We start from the raw sequence: 17930 nt of genomic DNA, 5'->3' as shown, positions 1-17930 counted from the left end.
AATTCCAAGTAATTTTGCGATAGTAACCGTCTCAATTTTCTCACCATGGAGTGATAAAGTTAGGTTTTTCTGATTTCTTTTGTGTTTTGATGAAATCAGCATTGATTTTGTTTTCGAAGGATTGATTACCATCCCATTGTTTTCACACCATTTAGCAACCAAATAGAGATAATTTTGGAGATTATTGGCGATGGATTAAATATCTTTGTGTGAACAATGCAGGGTACTGTCATCAGCAAACAAATCTATCTGACTTGATTCAATATTGAGTGGGAAATCATTTATAAAAATAAGGAATAGGAGAGGACCCACGATCGACCCTTGTGGAATCCCGCATTTGACTGTAGTAATTGAGGAGGTAATTGATCCTAAACATACTTTTTGCTTCCGTGAGTCAAGATATGATTCAATCGAAATTTGTGAATTATTATCAAATCGATAAAGATGTAGTTTTTCAATAATAAGCTTATGATCAATGAGATCAAATGCTTTGCTAAAATCAAGATACACTATACCACTCATCGCACCATTATCGATAGCATCAAGCCAATTATCTGTCATTCGGATCGGTGCAGTAGCACATGAATGATTTGATCTAAATCCAGATTGGTAAGCATAAAGAACATTGAAGGTTTCCAAATAAGTTTGAATTTGAGTGCTCAAGTGCCTTTCGAATATCTTTGAAATTGTGGGGAGAATTGAGATTGGCCTATAATTGTTCGGATCATCTGTAGCTCCCTTGCGGTCATTTTGGACATCGGACAGAACCCCAACCGAAAATGGCGTCACAGAAGTGACATAATCTCAAAATTGTCTTTAGGGACAAATTTTGACACAGAAACAACCCGTCCCCAAATATCGTTTCGATTGTGACACACTAGCTAAAAGTTCACTAAGTTTGTGCCCTGCCTCGCCGACGTTCAACATTTTAAATTTGACAGTCTACTTACGACTTTTGTTGAGTTTGCGGCCACCGCAGCTGTATAGGGAGGACCACTGGGCGTATTTATTTATGCTAATTGAATAACTTAAGAAGACCACACACATAATTTGGCTAAAATTACTCTGAACAGGATTTGGTAGTAAACTTATAAAATAAATCATGAAAACCTGGGAAAATAAAAATGCCAAAAGGTTGCTTTTTCCAGAATAATCTGTTGATTTGGAAAATATATGATTCATTCAACAACAAGTATCATATAGCACCAGAAGAAGCATTTTCTTGTGAACATTGTAAGCCACATTCCATATCCATAGGTCGATCTTTTCAGGAGTTATGAAGGTTTCCCCGATGCGCTCAATTTCAATGAAATAACGGCGGCCATCTTTAAAGATGGCCGCCAAAATGCAATTTAGCAAAGTAACCCGGAAATCCATCAACCAAATTTCAACACTTCAGCCACCAGGCTAACTGAAAATCATGGTTGAATGTATTCATCAAATTGGTAATGATGTTCCAAAATCCCAGGTCTGTCACATGGACTATGTGTTGTAGGATATGTTTTTATTTGTTCATTACCCAATGGGACCCGAAACCATAGGGTAGCCTACACGACTCGTGTATTGACTATAAAATATTATTTGTGTCTTAAATATTGGATATTAGGATCCTATAGTTTCACGGCAAGATAAACAACATCAATATTGATTGAAATTGATCAATATTAAATTTTAATTCGTGTTTTTAATTTCGAATATTATGGACAATATTGAGTTAGAAAAACTTAGAGACTTAGCTCCTTTAAGCATACGTAGCTATACAGGGTGTGGTTCCCATTAGATGTGTTCCCTCGATGTTACCCCTTTTCAATATTTAGGACCAGTTCCCTATTTGATACCAGCTCAAGCCCCCCCCCCCCCTCCAACTTTCCTCCATGTCGACTATATACTCTGATTATTTCTCTACAACTCCTGATACCAAGGGGCTGAAAAACTTCCGATATACGTTTGTATGTATTTTATTGTTGTGTTATTTACTGGGGTCGCGGGTTCGATTCGCAACGAGACAATTCGGTCGTTAAAACTGAAGATTATTTACAAAATTTAAGATAAAAATGGGAAATTATGAAATGAAAATTGTAAATCAAAAAACAAGAAATAGTTCGTATTTCATTTCTCAATTTAAATAATTTATTTATTTAATTCTTTTTCCCTTTATTATTTCTGCGGAGTGTTAATTTCAGTCAGTCTATGTATACATTTATAGAGCGCTTTAGGTTATTAGATTATGAAATCGACTAGCTCAACATATTTATATCGATTGCCTTGAAACCTGGTACAGCTGTTACCTACATGTTATATTAGCCACGTGAACTGGTTAAAATCCTTCGTCTATTTGATCAATGAATCGACAAGCGTGTAGGAGTGTTACTATTGCTAATATTAGAGGCGAACGTCTCATAATTTAGGACCGTTCCACCGAATATCTAGCAAGTTATGGAGAGTAAAACGTTTTGGTAAGTGAACGTGTCGTTTGGTTGTTTCGTTTCTGTGAAGGAAAAAAAACCTATTATCTCTTTCAGACTTTACTGTGTGTTAGTTGACAGACCTATTGTAGTTCGGTTTATGTGTCTTTTGAAATGGGAAAAGGAAATCAGAATACGTCGAGTAATGGAGGGAATGATTCTGTAAAACAACATACATGGCAGGAAATTACACAACATGATAAACGTCATGATAAATGGATTGTTATTGATAATGAAGTTTATGACATCACAGAATGGTCCAAACGCCACCCTGGTGGAAGTAAAGTTATCAGCCATTATGCTGGACAAGATGCGACGGTATGTTTTATTATGTTTTTCGAGTTAATGCATGCTCAAATTTGTTGGTAGATGGGCCGTGAGAGAGAGAGAGAGAGATCGTGTGGGGGGGTGGGGACCAAGTAATCCGTAATCCCCCCCCCCCATTTTTCTTGGCATCAGTGGCCAGTATAGGTCTGATATTTCATTTAGACAGTGATCCCATAAGCGTTGGACCGAACCCACGACTTATATAAAAAGCCTTAAAACCCCAACCCCAACCGGGGGGGGGGGGCTGCTTCGAAACAGAAATTATCAATGAAATGAATAAGGTGCTAACTAAGGTAACAAATGTTTGGTTGCCATGGTGCTCTCTGTTTGTCAAGGCTTAATTTTTTTTAAAAAAAACATCATGCCTGTATGTACTGCTGTCTAATATTTTAATCTTTCATTTTTTTTTCCAGCAAGCCTTTCATGCATTCCATAGTAATATAGGTCTTACTAAGAAATATCTAAAGGCCATTCACAAAGGTGCTTTGCAAACCAGTAATATAAAAACAGCCAACATAGATGTCGACTTCCAGAATCTCAGGGAAACTGTTACAAAAATGGTAATTATATTTGTTTATATTTCGAATATTTACAAATTAGAAAAAAAGCTGAAGATAAAGGAGCCGCCATTGCTGTCCTGTTGTTAAATTATGTAGGCTAATAATATATTAAATGGGGTTTAATGTTCTTTTTCTGCACAATCAAACCTATATTATTATTCATGTAATAAGACACGAACACAAATGATATCAATAGCAGTACAGCAAATCCTTATTGCTGGTAGTAATTACACCACAATTGACATTTCTGGCTAATACATTTCTAATTAATATTTGAACGTACATGGCGATGTTAAATGTCATTGATCATATTGTTAACAGTCTTGGTGAATTACATTTTCAACACTAAGTATAGAACGGAAGACAGAACGGAAAGGTTGGCTATTTATAAAACTAGTTTTCCACATATCGTTTCATACAATGCAATCGAAGAATTAACTACCTCTTTGGTCACCGGACATATGTCTGGTTATCTGTTTTCTTCTTATTTTTCCACACAATTATTTTGCAGACATTTTATGAAATTGGATTGTTCTATAACACGATACAACAGGCCATGTTACTGGTTTATTTTGGGAATTGAACAAACTGGTTACTATTATCATATTTTAATGTAGACAACATCAGAAAAGGTGTTACTGTGCTGAGTATGGAAATGAAATGGGCTTTAACGTCCAACTTTTCTGTACCAACTGGGCTAATGAAGACGAGCATACGCCATACAGTGTGCTATATGGGGAATTTGCCCTGACAGTGGCGCTACGGCCTACTCCTTTTCGAATTCCAACTGTCAAGGGTTATTTTACGTGCACGCCAATGTGTACATGGGACCGGTTTTTCGTCCCATCGCAACGACTAGACACTGTCCTTGCCAGGCCATCCGTCCTGCACTATTGACAAGGGTACAATTTCTCGACCAACACCGAGAACGAAGCCGCGAGCTCCAGGTTAGCGAGCCAGCGTCTAACCTTCTGAGCCACTGAGTTTGATCTAAACAGTAACTCTTGCCTTACCTCCGAGCGACTTTCTTCACATTTTAAACCCACTGTTATCAGTGAGTAAGGCGCAGGTCGAGAGAGTTAAACCAGAGATTTTCCAGCGTGGTGTCGGATGGAGGATCCGACAAGGACACCGCCTAGTCGTTGGGCTAGGAGGAAAAACTGAGGTCCCGTTTACATGCTGGAGTGTACGTAAAGGAATCCATGACAGTTGGAATTCGATATAAGAGTAGGCCGTACTGGCAAAATTTACCTCAGCCAATCGTAATTATATATGTATATCTAGAATTTTTTTTAAACTAAAAAGAGCTGACCGCTCTTTCGCTAGTATCAAATGAATGCTGGCATGATCTGTCTTTTTTAATTTCAGGGAATGTTTGAACCAAGTTATACCTTTTATACGTTAAATTTACTCCATGTTGTTGTATTAGATGTTCTGGCTTATTTTGTTTTACGATATTTTGGTACTGGATGGCTGCCTTTACTTACATCACTTATATTTACAGTTATAGTTCAGGTCGGTTGAAATTCTCGTCACTTTATAACACAAATACACCGTGCAGGTCATTTCGTTGATCACAGAAAAGTCATAACTAATCGGAAAATAAATGTCCTTCAGTACAGTAAGTCTTGCGTTGACATTTTAATATGTATAACGTTCTACAGTTCTGCACCACTAAGTTGACAGTTGAAAAAGTAGGTCGTTGCACCGCTGCCCGAGCATTATTTCCCTCATAGCCCACTGTATAATAACATATATTTATTCATTATCCCGAATGGTGTACAAATGAAATGAGATGGCCGGGGTTTAATGTCCTACCGTTCTGCTCCGACTGGGCAAATTTAATTTCATTTCTTGATCTGTCAGTGCCCTACATTATGATCAGTTAAATGAAATTTGGATTTCTTCACATTATGATCTGTTGAGTGAGGTTTTTATTTTTTCACATTAGTAATAATATGATATTGTTTAAATTCAAATGTACATAATTAATTCCCGATACAAATGTAAACCGCATATTTAGCCGTCTGTCACTCCGTCTTGTCCATTCCGTAGATTTTTATTATTAAACGTAAAACACATGTTTTATGTTCGTAATGAAACACTATCTTGTGGGATTATTCTATGTTCTGTCCGGAATTTGATCCAGATTGAAAGGCAGCAAACTTGGCTCGGTGATTCTATAATTCTGTAGTTTTGAACTATAATTTCTGTCGGCATTATTAGTTTGACTAGATACTTTCCCGATGTCAACAATGTCTTGCATACCCGACGCGCGTGGACGTAGCTATAGATCGTAAGTTCGTCTGTCCAACCTCGTGGGTTTTAACGGGGTCCTCCGGTTTCTTGCGAAAGCTAAAGACACCCAAGGCCTTGTATTGAAATATAACTGAACCATATACTAGTCCCGAAATGGCCTAGTCTCTCTCTTGATTTGATATAAACAATATTCGTAGTTATTCGTATTCTACATTTGTCAAGTTTCTTAGTGACATGGAAGGTGCATAGACAGTGGCAATCTCCCATGCACGTCTCGCTGTATTATGGGGAAAGCACTCTGTTTGGGAGAATGTGGCAGTGGAGGACAAGAACATTTTCTAAACCAACCAGATTGGGAAATGACGGCGGCGCTACAGCCTACTCTTATTTTTAATTCCAACTGCCAAGTGTTCTTTTACTACCTATTATATCTCAACAATGTATTGTAAAAATTATATATTAATATATCCGTTTATAGGTGTTCTAATCATTATAGTACACACATCCAATTATTGTAGGTTCAGTTGGGTTGGTTAGCTCATGATTTTGGTCATACCTCTGTTTTTGGCACCAAATATAAAATTGATGAGTTTATGGAGAGAATCTGTATGGGTTTTATGAAGGTAAGAATAGTTTTCGCTAGCCACAAGGAGGAACAATAATCCTCTCACATAGAAATAAAGGTAAATGTCACAAAATGTTGTTCGTGTAATAAGTGGTATCAGATGGTCTAGAAAGAGTAAGCTTATCGCCCACAACTCTAGAAAGAGTAAGCTTATCGCCCACAACTGGAAAAAGGAGTGTAATGTAGAATTGTAGAATGGGGATTAAAAGTTTCTTACTGTTCGCCAAAGGCAAAAGGCAACACGCTCTGGGGCCTGTTTCACGAAATTTTAACTTTTAAGATAAAATCCAAATTTTAGTAATTTGATTGGATAATAGTAGTAGTCCATGTGACAGGCAAATATTCATTACCAATTTGGTGAATTGGTTTCACTATGATTTTCAGTTAGCCTTAGATCTAAAGTGTCCAAAATTGGTTTGGTTTCGAATCCCCGGTTGTACGTGACAAGGAGTAGGGTCGCCTGTCCAACCTCGTGGGTTTTCTCCCACTGCTAAAGACCCCTACGCGCAAGCGAATTATGTAAATAAAATTAAACCATAATATGTTAGTCCCGAAATGACCTAGTTTGTGTCGAGTGGACGTTAAACCCCATTTCTCTCTCTCTCTCTCCAAAATTGGTTGATGGACTTCCAGGTCACTTTGCCAAATGTCAGTTTGGCAATCATCTTTAAAAATGGCCACCGTTTTTTTATTTGAAATAGTGCGAGTCGATGAGGAATTCATAACTCCTCAACAGTTTCAACAACGGGTATGTAATATAGCTCAAAATAATCATAATAGAATTCTGCATCTGCTGGTATATGATATATGTTGTTTACTTTAATCAATACTATCAGATTTAAAATAAAAGATTAATCTAAAAAAAAGCAACATTTTCGCTTTTTTTTTCATGTCTGTTCATAAGTTTACTAACAAATCGTGTTCAGATCCATATAAGCTAAATTATCTATTTGGTCAACTAAAGTGATTTAATAGATATCAGAAACATTGATCATAAAAAATAATCTCTAATACGAGTGTCCTAAAATGGCCAATTTTCAGATAATAGTCATTTCATTGTTTGATATGACATGTACTATCCAATTTATTTAGATAAAGTGATAGCCATTCTTGCTACAATAGTTCGGAAATAGATAATGTAAAATGAATAATTTGACAATTTCATTCAAATTATGCTATTGCGAGCGAAGATATTAGCCTTTGAGGGTTTGACAAGATGTGTGCAATAATTTCAACCACTGTACTGTTTGTTCGAAGCTAAGTCTCGTTCCTCCAGTTTTAGATTAAATCAAAATATGGCTGAACCATTCGAATCTGTTTAATATATATCGGAAAATCCAATGCCATCGAGAGTTGATAATGTCTTGGATCAGTTAATTAATGTCTAATTAATAATTTAGAAATCATTTCAGGCCTAAATAAAGACCTGCATAGGCAGATTTAACTCTTGCATAATGTATGTTTAATCTAAACAAAAAGTTTGAAAAATCCAAGTTGGCGAAAATTCAAAATTTCCCCCGAATTTGCATAAAATGAATAATATTTTTAGAAAATCGTCAATAGCTTATACTATCTCTTATAACTTTAAATCATGGTTGAATTCATTCATCAAATTGGTAATGATGATCCAAAATCCGAGATATGTCACATGGACTATAGACTGATTTTAGTTCTTAGCCAATCAAAATTGAAGTATCTATTAAAATTTAGATTTTATCTTTAGTTAAGATTTCGAAAAAGAGGGCCCTGGCCTAATGGAACACCACCTATTTTGGGCAATCTGTACAAACAATATTTCTAAATTTTACATAATATGTTTATTCTGATGGATCACCAAATGAAGGCCTTTTTTATACGCCCACACACGCCTGATCTATATATCGGCCATCAATCCAATTGATTCCTTTTGGTTTACAATAAATATGTTCAATAACACACTGCCTAGTTACTTTGGTTACCAAATAAAGTTAATACCTTATGTGCGTTTAAATGGCCAGAAAGACTCTTCCAGAGTTATCTCTCCCCCTACCTACCTCGACCCCCCCGCCCCCGTTTACATTGTTAACACCTTATCTTATAGGCGTTAAAATGATCTAAAACGCTCTTCCAGAGTCACCCCCTTACCCCTCGGTTACCAATATTGTAAAACTTTATAGGCGTTTAAATGATCTAAAACACTCTTCCAGGGTTATCCCCTTGGTTACTAATATTGTTAGCACCTTATAGGCTTTAACATGATCTAAAACACTCTTCCGGCGTTTAAATGATCTAAAACACTCTTCCAGGGTTATCCCCTTGGTTACTAATATTGTTAGCACCTTATAGGCTTTAACATGATCTAAAACACTCTTCCGGAGATATCCCCTTGGTTACCACTATTGCTAACACCTTAAAGGCTTCTAAAACACTCTTCCAGGGTTATCCCCTTGGTTACCAATATTGTTAACACCTTATAGACTTAAAATGATCTAAAACACTCTTACAGAGTATCCCCTTGGTTACCAATGGGGAGTTGGATGGCTGAATGGTTAGCGTGCGCGCGCTGTATCATAAAGTCTGTCATTGAGTCGACTGGCGCGGTTTCGAATCCCCGGTTGTGCGTGGCAAGGAGTAGGGTCGCCTGTCCAACCTCGTGGTTTTTCTCTGGGTCCTCCGGTTTCCTCCCACTGCTAAAGACCCCTACGCGCAAGCGAATTATGTAAATAAAATTAAAACCATATGTTAGTCCCGAAATGACCTAGTTTGTGTCGAGTGGACGTTAAACCCCATTTCTCTCTCTCTCTCTCTCGTTGCCTGACAACACATATTTAGTAAAAACATTTGAGTTGTACTTCAACTGTAAGATCTATCAGGGTCGTGCATTATATATTACTTGAGGCTGTTTAGTTGAAGTGAATAGCTATCGTTCACTGCATTTAATGATGGTACACCTTAATTAGATATAATTAAATATAATTAAATAGCCCGTAGTTAGTTGTTCATATCCAATAACAACCTTTGCACTTATAAATTTAATTAATAATTAATCTTATTTTTAACCTTCAGGGTGCTTCAGCCAAATGGTGGAACCATATGCATTTTCAACATCATGCTAAACCTAATGTGGTAGTTATTGTATTAATATATTATTTTCAAACTAATTGTTATTCAGTGGAACAATATATCTATTTGTCATTAAAGTTGGCATTTTAATTACAGGTAGTACCATTGTTATTCAGTGGAACAATAAAACTATTTGTCATTAAAGTTGTTTATCAGCTTTACACATTTTAATTAATACCATGCTCTCACTGTACTACAATGTTCTGGATTTAAAATTTAAAGTCAACACACGTGGCATGGTATATGTATTATAATCAGGGTACGGTATATGTGTATTATAATCAGGTTACGATATATATGTATTATAATCAGAGTACGGTATCTATGTATTTACAGTTAAATAAAGACCCTGATACTAGACTAGACGCTTTATTTGTTGTTGGTGATGTAATGCCAGTACAGGTAGTTTATATAAATTTTTATAACTGTCGTCTATATAGTATAAAACCGTTGGTGTTATCTGTAGTGTAAGCAGTGGTGGACCTACTTATTTGGGGTCTAGAACCTCCAAGGGGTGTAAAATTGCGCCCAAGGTAACCACTTCTTCAGCCCCCCCCCCCCCCCGCATTTACTAATAGATACCACAAATATATTTACGGAAGAAAAAACAAAATAGATACAGGAACATTTCATACGTCCAATTGAAAAGAAGCTTAATCCTTAAGCCCTTTTGCTACCCTACCGGATATATTACTAGTACCTAGCTAGTTAAAGCACAGCTTGTCCTTAAACATTGATGTTATTTGTAGTAACAGTCCCGTCATATAGATCCGCCTCTGAGTAAACGGGCAGTACTCGACATCTGAAGTATTGGACAACTATAATATTATTCTCGATATTGGAATTCGATATAAGAGTAGGTCTTTTAGTAGGAGCTTCGACTCAAGAAATCCAATCATACGAGGCTCTTTAGATTTTTAAAGGGATTGTTTGTAAGATTATTTAATGTATTTTACAGGTAGCTGAAAAAAAGAAACATAGTTTGCCTTATAATTTGCAACATCATTATTTTCCATTTAGTAAGTAGTGTTATAATAATAAGTAACGTTTATCTATTCTTCGGGGGGGGGGGGCGAATGGTTAGCACGTGTGCGCTGTATCATAAGGCCTGTCATTGAGTCAACTGGCATAGTTTCGAATCCCCGGTTTACGTGACAAAGAAGCGAATTATTGAAATAACAAATTTAACGATATTTTAGTCCCGAAATGACCTAGTTTGTGTCGAGTGGACGTTAAACCCCATTTCTCTCTTTCTCTCATCTATTCTTCACATATAGTAGTAAGCGCAGGACGGCCGCACTACCCCAAACAAAACCCATTAGACAAACCTTCGGACAATGTGGCACACAAATTAACCAGACATAGCAATCAATTAACAACAACCATATATATATCAAATCATGAGTGGGAACCACGGTGGCTCAGTTGGTAAGACGCTAGATCGCTAGCCTGGAGGTCACGGGTTAGATCCCGGCGTTGGCCGAGAAAGTTCATCGGAATTTTTCTGCGTGGTTTCGCCTTGTCAATGGCTAGGGCGGAGAACCTGACAAGGACAGATGTCTAGTCGTTCGGATGGAACGAAACACCTAGGTCCCGTGTACAGATTGGCGTGCAAGAAAAAATTCATTTGCCAGTTGGAATTGATGTAAGAGTAGGCCGTAGCACAGCTAGAGCAAAATTTCCCCCCATAGCACACTGTATGGCACAAGCCAGTATTCATTAGCCTTGTCGGAGCAGAGTAGTAAAACGTTAAACCTATTTCATTTCATTTCATTTCAAATCATGAATGACTCCGGTGGCCAGTCATAAGTGTCTGTAATAATACAGACTTCCCTCGAGATGAAAAAAAAACCTCGCAATAAAACAGAAAATCTAAGCAATGAAATGAAATGAAATGGGGTTTAACGTCCTACTGTTATGTTCCGAACTGGGCTAATGACAGCGGCACTACGGCCTACTCTTATACCGAATTCCAACTGTCAAGGGATCTTTTACGTGCACGCCAATGTGTACACAGGACCTAGGTTTTTCGTCCCAACCGAACGACTAGACAGCTGTCCTTGTCAGGCAATCCGTCCTGCATTACTGACAAGGAGGAACCACGCCTGAAAATCTCGGCCAATGCAGGGGTCGAACACCCGACCTCCAGGCTAGCGAGCCAGCGTCTTACCCACTTAGCCACGTGCAAGTAATGGACTGGGCATTCCATTAGAACGACTGGGTAATCCATTGGAGCGACTGGGTAATCCAATGACTAAACGGTTATGTAGCCCAGGGATTCATAGAATTTATTTTTCTTTCAGTTTTTCCGCCATTGCTGATACCAGTTTTTTTCCTCTACACAGCCACTCGTCATATGTTTTCTAGACGTGAATATTTGGTAACTATGTAAATTCTACTTCGCTATGTATCCAACTCTCCAGACTGTTCTATTCAAAGATTTTCGTAATTCTCTAATGTTTTTTGGGGTTTTTTTTTGCTTTACTCATAAATATAATATCTACTACACCTGTTACCACTTTCATTCGAACACATAACTTGTAAAACTAAACTAAAGCTTTTACCCAGCGATTCTTTTATTAGGTAGTTTATATAGAGCTATTCTAATTTCTAATTACATGTAATTTTATCTAAATAACAACTTTTATTTATATATATTTTATCAAAGTATTATCTTTTTTTTATCTCGTTTTACTATGTAAATGTAATAAATATAGTCTTGCCCTATAATATGTCTTTGTAAAGCGCCAACGGGCACATTTATGTGACAGTTGTGCGCTATTGAATGTGTAATAATAATAACAATCTTAGATAAAATATTTCTCTTTAAAGGTCCGTTCATACTACATCCGTATCCGTATCTGTAAATACGTGCGTGAATACGTACTGGAGTACTTTAGTCATTTTTAGAGAAAGGGTTCAAATAGAATCCGGCACGTATTGCGCACAAAAACAACTGCGTCCGTTAAGCCGGATTGATTGCTCCCGGAGCGTATTTTTGTAAAGTGCGTCCGGCATTTCGGCTAGTGAGCCGAGCTTTAGCCAATCATCGAGTACTCTCCCCTTATTACATCATCTCCCCAAATAGAAACTCATCTCTGACAGACAATTCAGTCTTGAAAGCCGGACGTTTTCGCGTTTTCTATTTGAACGGCAAAACGCGGATACGGATGCGGGTACAGATACGAATGCGGATACGTTTATGGATACGGATGTAGTATGAACCGAGCTTTAAGGTCCGTTCATACTACATCCGTATCCGTATCTGTAAATACGTGCGTGAAAACGTACTGGTATACTTTAGTTACTTTTAGAGAAAGGGTTCAAATAGAATCCGGCACGTATTGCGCACAACAACAAATGCGTCCGTTAAGCCGGATTGATTGCTCCCAGGGCGTATTTTTGTAAAGTGCGTCCGGCATTTCGGCTAGTGAGCCGAGCTTTAGCCAATCAGCGAGTACTTTCCACTTATTACATCATCTCCCCAAACAGAAACGTAATCCATTCCAAGAAAAGCCTGGCCTTGTGTGCTGTGGATTTGTGTTGTCTTGTGAAGAACACAACATGGACAAGACAGAGGAAATATTGTCTGAATTTGTCCGGATGAAAATACAATTCTTGCACCAGGTTGTGGTATTCTCCATATTTCTTTCTTCTTTGTAACAGTTTATGGACCCCTACTCTCTTTTTTCTCTTTCGTCTTTGGGTCCACAAATACAAAAGAAAGACTTCCTCTGTGTCACTGTCAGACTCCATGATTGCAAATGACAATATGTTATCTCTGACAGACAATTCAGCCTTGAAAGCCGGGCGTTTTCGCGTTTTCTATTTGAACGGCAAAATACGGATGCGGATACGTTTATGGATACGGATGTAGTATGAACCGAGCTTTAGTGTTACACAAATTCCGCTTGTCAATACTTAAGCTCGGTTCATACTACATCCGTATTCATAAACATATCCACATCCGTATCCGCACCCGATTCCTATCCGCGTTTTGCCGTTCAAATAGAAAACGCGAAAACATCCGGCTTTCAAGGCTGAATTGTCTGTCAGAGATAACATATTGTCATTTGGAGTCTGACAGTGACACAGAGGAAGTCTTTCTTTTGTATTTGTGGACCCTAAAAATGACTAAAGTATACCAGTAGTATTCACGCACGTATTTACAGATACGGATACGGATGTACGTATGAACGGACCTTAACGCGGGCATGTGTACTGTTTGAAATATCTTTATTTAACGCCCGCTTCCACCGAAGTGATATAACCGACAACAATGCTTGTTCTATAAGATCGATGTTTTAAAATGAGTCATTGGATAAGAGAAACCTGGTTTCATCTATGCACAGATGTGAAATATAAGAGTATAAAATATGAACATATATTTCAGGATCTGCTCTTCGCTGTATGTTATTGGATTAAGTTTATCTATCTATTTGGTTCAGTACTGGGATTGGGAACAGCTCTTGTCTTTCATTTTGTTATGAAGTAAGTATAAATTTAGCATAGTAGTATAAAGGGCACCTTCGTTCACTCCTAATCCACAACAGTTATCTACCCTTGGTAGTAGCCAGACTATAACTATTGTATTTAAGATTTAGATAAATAACTGACCTTTCTTGTTATAATAGCTCAAAAATAGATAATTTAAAATGACAAATATATTGAAAATTTCATTCAAATTACTTTATTCTGAGCGAAGTTATCACTGTTTGGAGTTTTGACAAGATGTGGCATAGATTGTTTATTATCGCAGCAACGTTACTTGTTAATCGAGACTCTGCCTCGCTTCGTTACTTTTAAATTAAATCATTAAGTTGCGATCGTATTTTAATCCGTTGAAATCTCCGACATCCGATGGTCAAGAGAGATGATTATAGACTAGACATGTGAATAAATGTCTAAATAATAATTTATATAACATGTGAGGGCAAAAGAAAAAACAGCAATAGGCAGATTTAGCTATTACATATTGCCTGTTAATATATGACCGAGATTAAACATAAAGTCAACAGTTTCCTAACAACCCCCTTTAGAATGTGCGGGGGGGGGGTTCTTAAAGGTAAAGTGGGGTGTTAAAAAGGGAGAGTGATGTTTATTGAAAAATGTGTGATGAATTCTGCCTGGACAAAACAAAAGACAATATCTCCAAAAAAACTCAACTTAAATCGAAACTAGAATTAATTCAGCCAACAATTCCCACATGCTCTGGCCAAATGAAAATTTACTCATATAGAGCTGTCACTTCTAATTGCAATAATGCATTAAATCTCTCCAATTCTACATTATATTCTGACTTGAAACAAAGCGAACTTGTTTCGTTTTTCTTACAATTTGCAATTTATATTTTTAGAGGAAACATTAAATCGAAACATGCTTCTTGTAAGTTCCGTTTTCCGATGTTGAACTTTAATTCAACTTTCTATATTACGTCACAAAGTACTCTTCTAAAATCAACCTGCTGTTGTTATATAGATATCTAATAAAGTGTTTGCCTGGTAATTTTGGCGACACTTTTCATTACTGAAACATTTAATGTTATGCCTTTTAATTTTAATAATTTTGGATGATGGCTGATGTTCTATATATCTATGTATTGCCATATTTGTAGAATGTTTGAAAGTAGTTGGTTTACCTGGGTTAGTCAATCTAATCATATACCTATGAAAATAGAAGAAGATGATGCGAAACCATGGTTACATCTACAACTAAATGCTACCTGTAATGTTGAGCCATCTTACTTTAATGACTGGTTTACAGGACATCTAGATTTTCAAATAGAACATCAGTAAGTGAAAACTAAATCCAATTTAAAGAAAAATAATTATCCATTAACCCAGTCGGACGTTAAACCCCATTGTAGTTTTGTAATAAACATAAATTTGTGGTAAGCTCCATGCATCTGTTCTTATTATATACAACAGTGCCTTCCAGTGCAAAGAACAAATAATTTTGTCTTTAATTACCGGCTGTGACGTTATGAGGGTAACTGCTAGTTACTGTTTATAATCAAAATTAAAGTAACTGGGTATAAATACATGGGTTTCGGTGTCGATTACACTAAAGAAGTCATTAGATCGAAGAATATTATTGGAGGTGCTTACGTTTCGTGGATGGAAGTCAACTTTATAACGTCACTACCGGTGTGTTAGTTTTGTTAATTAAAGGGTCATTATGGGAGATTAGAATTAGATAAAGAGTTGATAGTTCTCGTTATAATAGTTAAAAAATATATAACGTAAATTTCAGTCAAATTACTCCACTCTGAACCGGGATATTAGCTTTTAAATTATGGGCTAGCTTTGATCATCATTACTAAAGTCTCGATTATCCACTTTTACGTTTAATCATCCTTCACAAAATGTATTCCAATCCGCTAAATATCGCAGGCTAGTGATGACATCGGGAATTGATTATGGTCTGGATAAGTTAATTAATGTCTAATTTATAATTTAGATAACACCTCAGGCCTAAAGAAAGACCTGCAATAGGCAGATTTAGCTATTGCATAATTTATGTTTAATTAAAGGCAAAACTATTTATATTTTGGGTTTAAACTGTTATTAGATATAATAAATCAAATAAACAATGTCTGCAACAGTTGTTTTCAGTCTGTCCTCTTTTTCAGTTTGTTTCCGACCATGCCACGACATAACTTAAGTAAAATAGCCCCTCTCGTCAAATCGTTATGTGAGAAACATAGTCTGAGTTATCAAGTGAAACCATTGTTTCAATCCTTCACAGATATAAACAAGTAAGTAAAGTACATGGACATCCAAGAGTTCATTTCTCACAAGTCATGTACAATATTTCTCGATGCTTTTTATGAGGGGCAGTGGTTGAGGATCTATGACACGCCGCGTGGTTTAAGCTGACTCGGGATGGATTTTGAGAGGCAGAATCTGTTCAGAATTGGCGCTCTGGGGCCTGTTTCACGAAATTTTAACTAAGATAAAATCCAAATTTTAGTAATTTGATTGGATAATATTAGATTGATTTTAGTGCTTAGCCAATCAAAATTATCTACTAAAATTGGATTTTATCTTTAGTTAAAATTTCGAGAAACAGGGCCCAGGCATGTAATTATTAGGCTCAGCCACTAGAATTACACCAGCATTGCACGTCATGCACTGGCGTCCGCTTATACGGCAATGTTCACTTTATCCCTGGCCAGTTGTCATTCTTGATTTTACCAACTTTGGCTGTTATTCGAATAGATAGAACCAGTATTAAGTTACATAAAAAAAAAAGAGCGCGGAATGGACAGATTTTGTTACATATATTTTAATCCGAATGACTGGGATTTGTATACAAGTAATTTTACACCAATCCTTTTTTCAGGTCACTGAAGAGATCTGGAAATATATGGAAGAAGGCTTACAGTCGATTTCATAGTGTGAAAACAGTTGATGGTGTCAATAATAATAAAAGCTATTAAAACTACCATTTAATGCCGAACTATGCCAGTAACGAGAATGAGATTTTAGAGACCATCTCTAACCAAGGGATATGACACACAAACTTCAAGTAGCCCACCTTATGCACTTATAGAGGTGTATATATTTACGGTCCTTGTTTAATCAGGTCATAAAGAACATCGGTGACCAAAAGTCAGTCTATATCATAAATAGCCTTCAATCGGACCGGACATTGTGGTCTGATGCCAGCCTTAAACGATTAACCAATGGGTCCAATTTGTTCCTTTATTGTGCGAAATGTTTTTCTAAACATGTAAATATCTAGTTAAACCGTATTACATTTGAGTGAACAATGTGCCTGTATATACTGATATTTTATTACGATTAAAAATTATTATATAATTTATTTTACCTTTATTCTTGATAAGCAATCACTTACTTCACATATTATTGGTTGGACTTATTTGATGGTCGGGATGGAGCTGTTGTAATGATATTAAAGATGCAGTCCTATAACAGTATTTATAGGGTGAGGGTAGTTATTTCCAATACACCTGGTGCAATTTTGGTATATATGGAAAGTAGAGACATCCAATCTTACTAGATGAATACTGGATAATTCTCTGAAAAACACCCGTGGGGCGCACACAAGACGAACATATGAGAGTATGCCTAAATAGGCAGCCTGTCTCCTCGGGTGGCACAATGAGCGCTTATGTGATGATCTAATAGGCGCCGGTCTCCTCGGGTAACATAAGGGGCGCGCTTATGTGTTAATCTAATAGCTAACGGTTGTCAGAACATTGAGAGAATAAAACGTCCAGTAGACGCCCCGATTAAATGGTGGGAAAATACTTTGACAGAGTAGAATCCAGGAATTTACTTGGGCTTCGATGTGTATGGTAAATGGACAGCGGCTAACGACATATACAATCTAAAACTGGATTCTTCCTAATTCAAGTGACGTGATAAATGTATCACCAAATCACAGTTTATTCGAGGGAAGGTATCTTTTAATACGGCTACATTTAATGTGGGTCTGTCAAATCCCGTGAACACTAAGTTCAAATTATTGGTAGTTTTTGTTGGGTTAATGGGCTAAAACTTGAAAATATCTATATAGGATGCGTTTTGTTTATATTTAATTCATATAAGGGAGATAATAAAATAA

At 36.8% G+C, this 17930-nt stretch overlaps 1 protein-coding gene across 1 annotated transcript; it reads left to right on the top strand.

Annotated features, from left to right (window-relative positions):
- The first annotated feature begins 2271 nt into the window (after nt 1-2271).
- LOC130014276 (fatty acid desaturase 2-like) lies at nt 2272-9428 on the top strand. Its single transcript, XM_056103264.1, has 5 exons — nt 2272-2783; nt 3206-3352; nt 4721-4867; nt 6130-6234; nt 9282-9428. Exons 1-5 carry the CDS (start codon nt 2580-2582, stop codon nt 9426-9428), a joined length of 750 nt encoding a protein of 249 aa, XP_055959239.1. The 5' UTR covers nt 2272-2579.
- Nucleotides 9429-17930: the final 8502 nt, after the last annotated feature.

The sequence above is a fragment of the Patella vulgata genome, chromosome 9 (assembly GCF_932274485.2).
Source record: "Patella vulgata chromosome 9, xgPatVulg1.2, whole genome shotgun sequence".
Classification (NCBI taxonomy): Eukaryota; Metazoa; Mollusca; class Gastropoda; family Patellidae; genus Patella; species Patella vulgata.
Note: the sequence above shows the minus strand (reverse complement) of the source record. Positions and strands in the feature narration are given on the sequence as shown.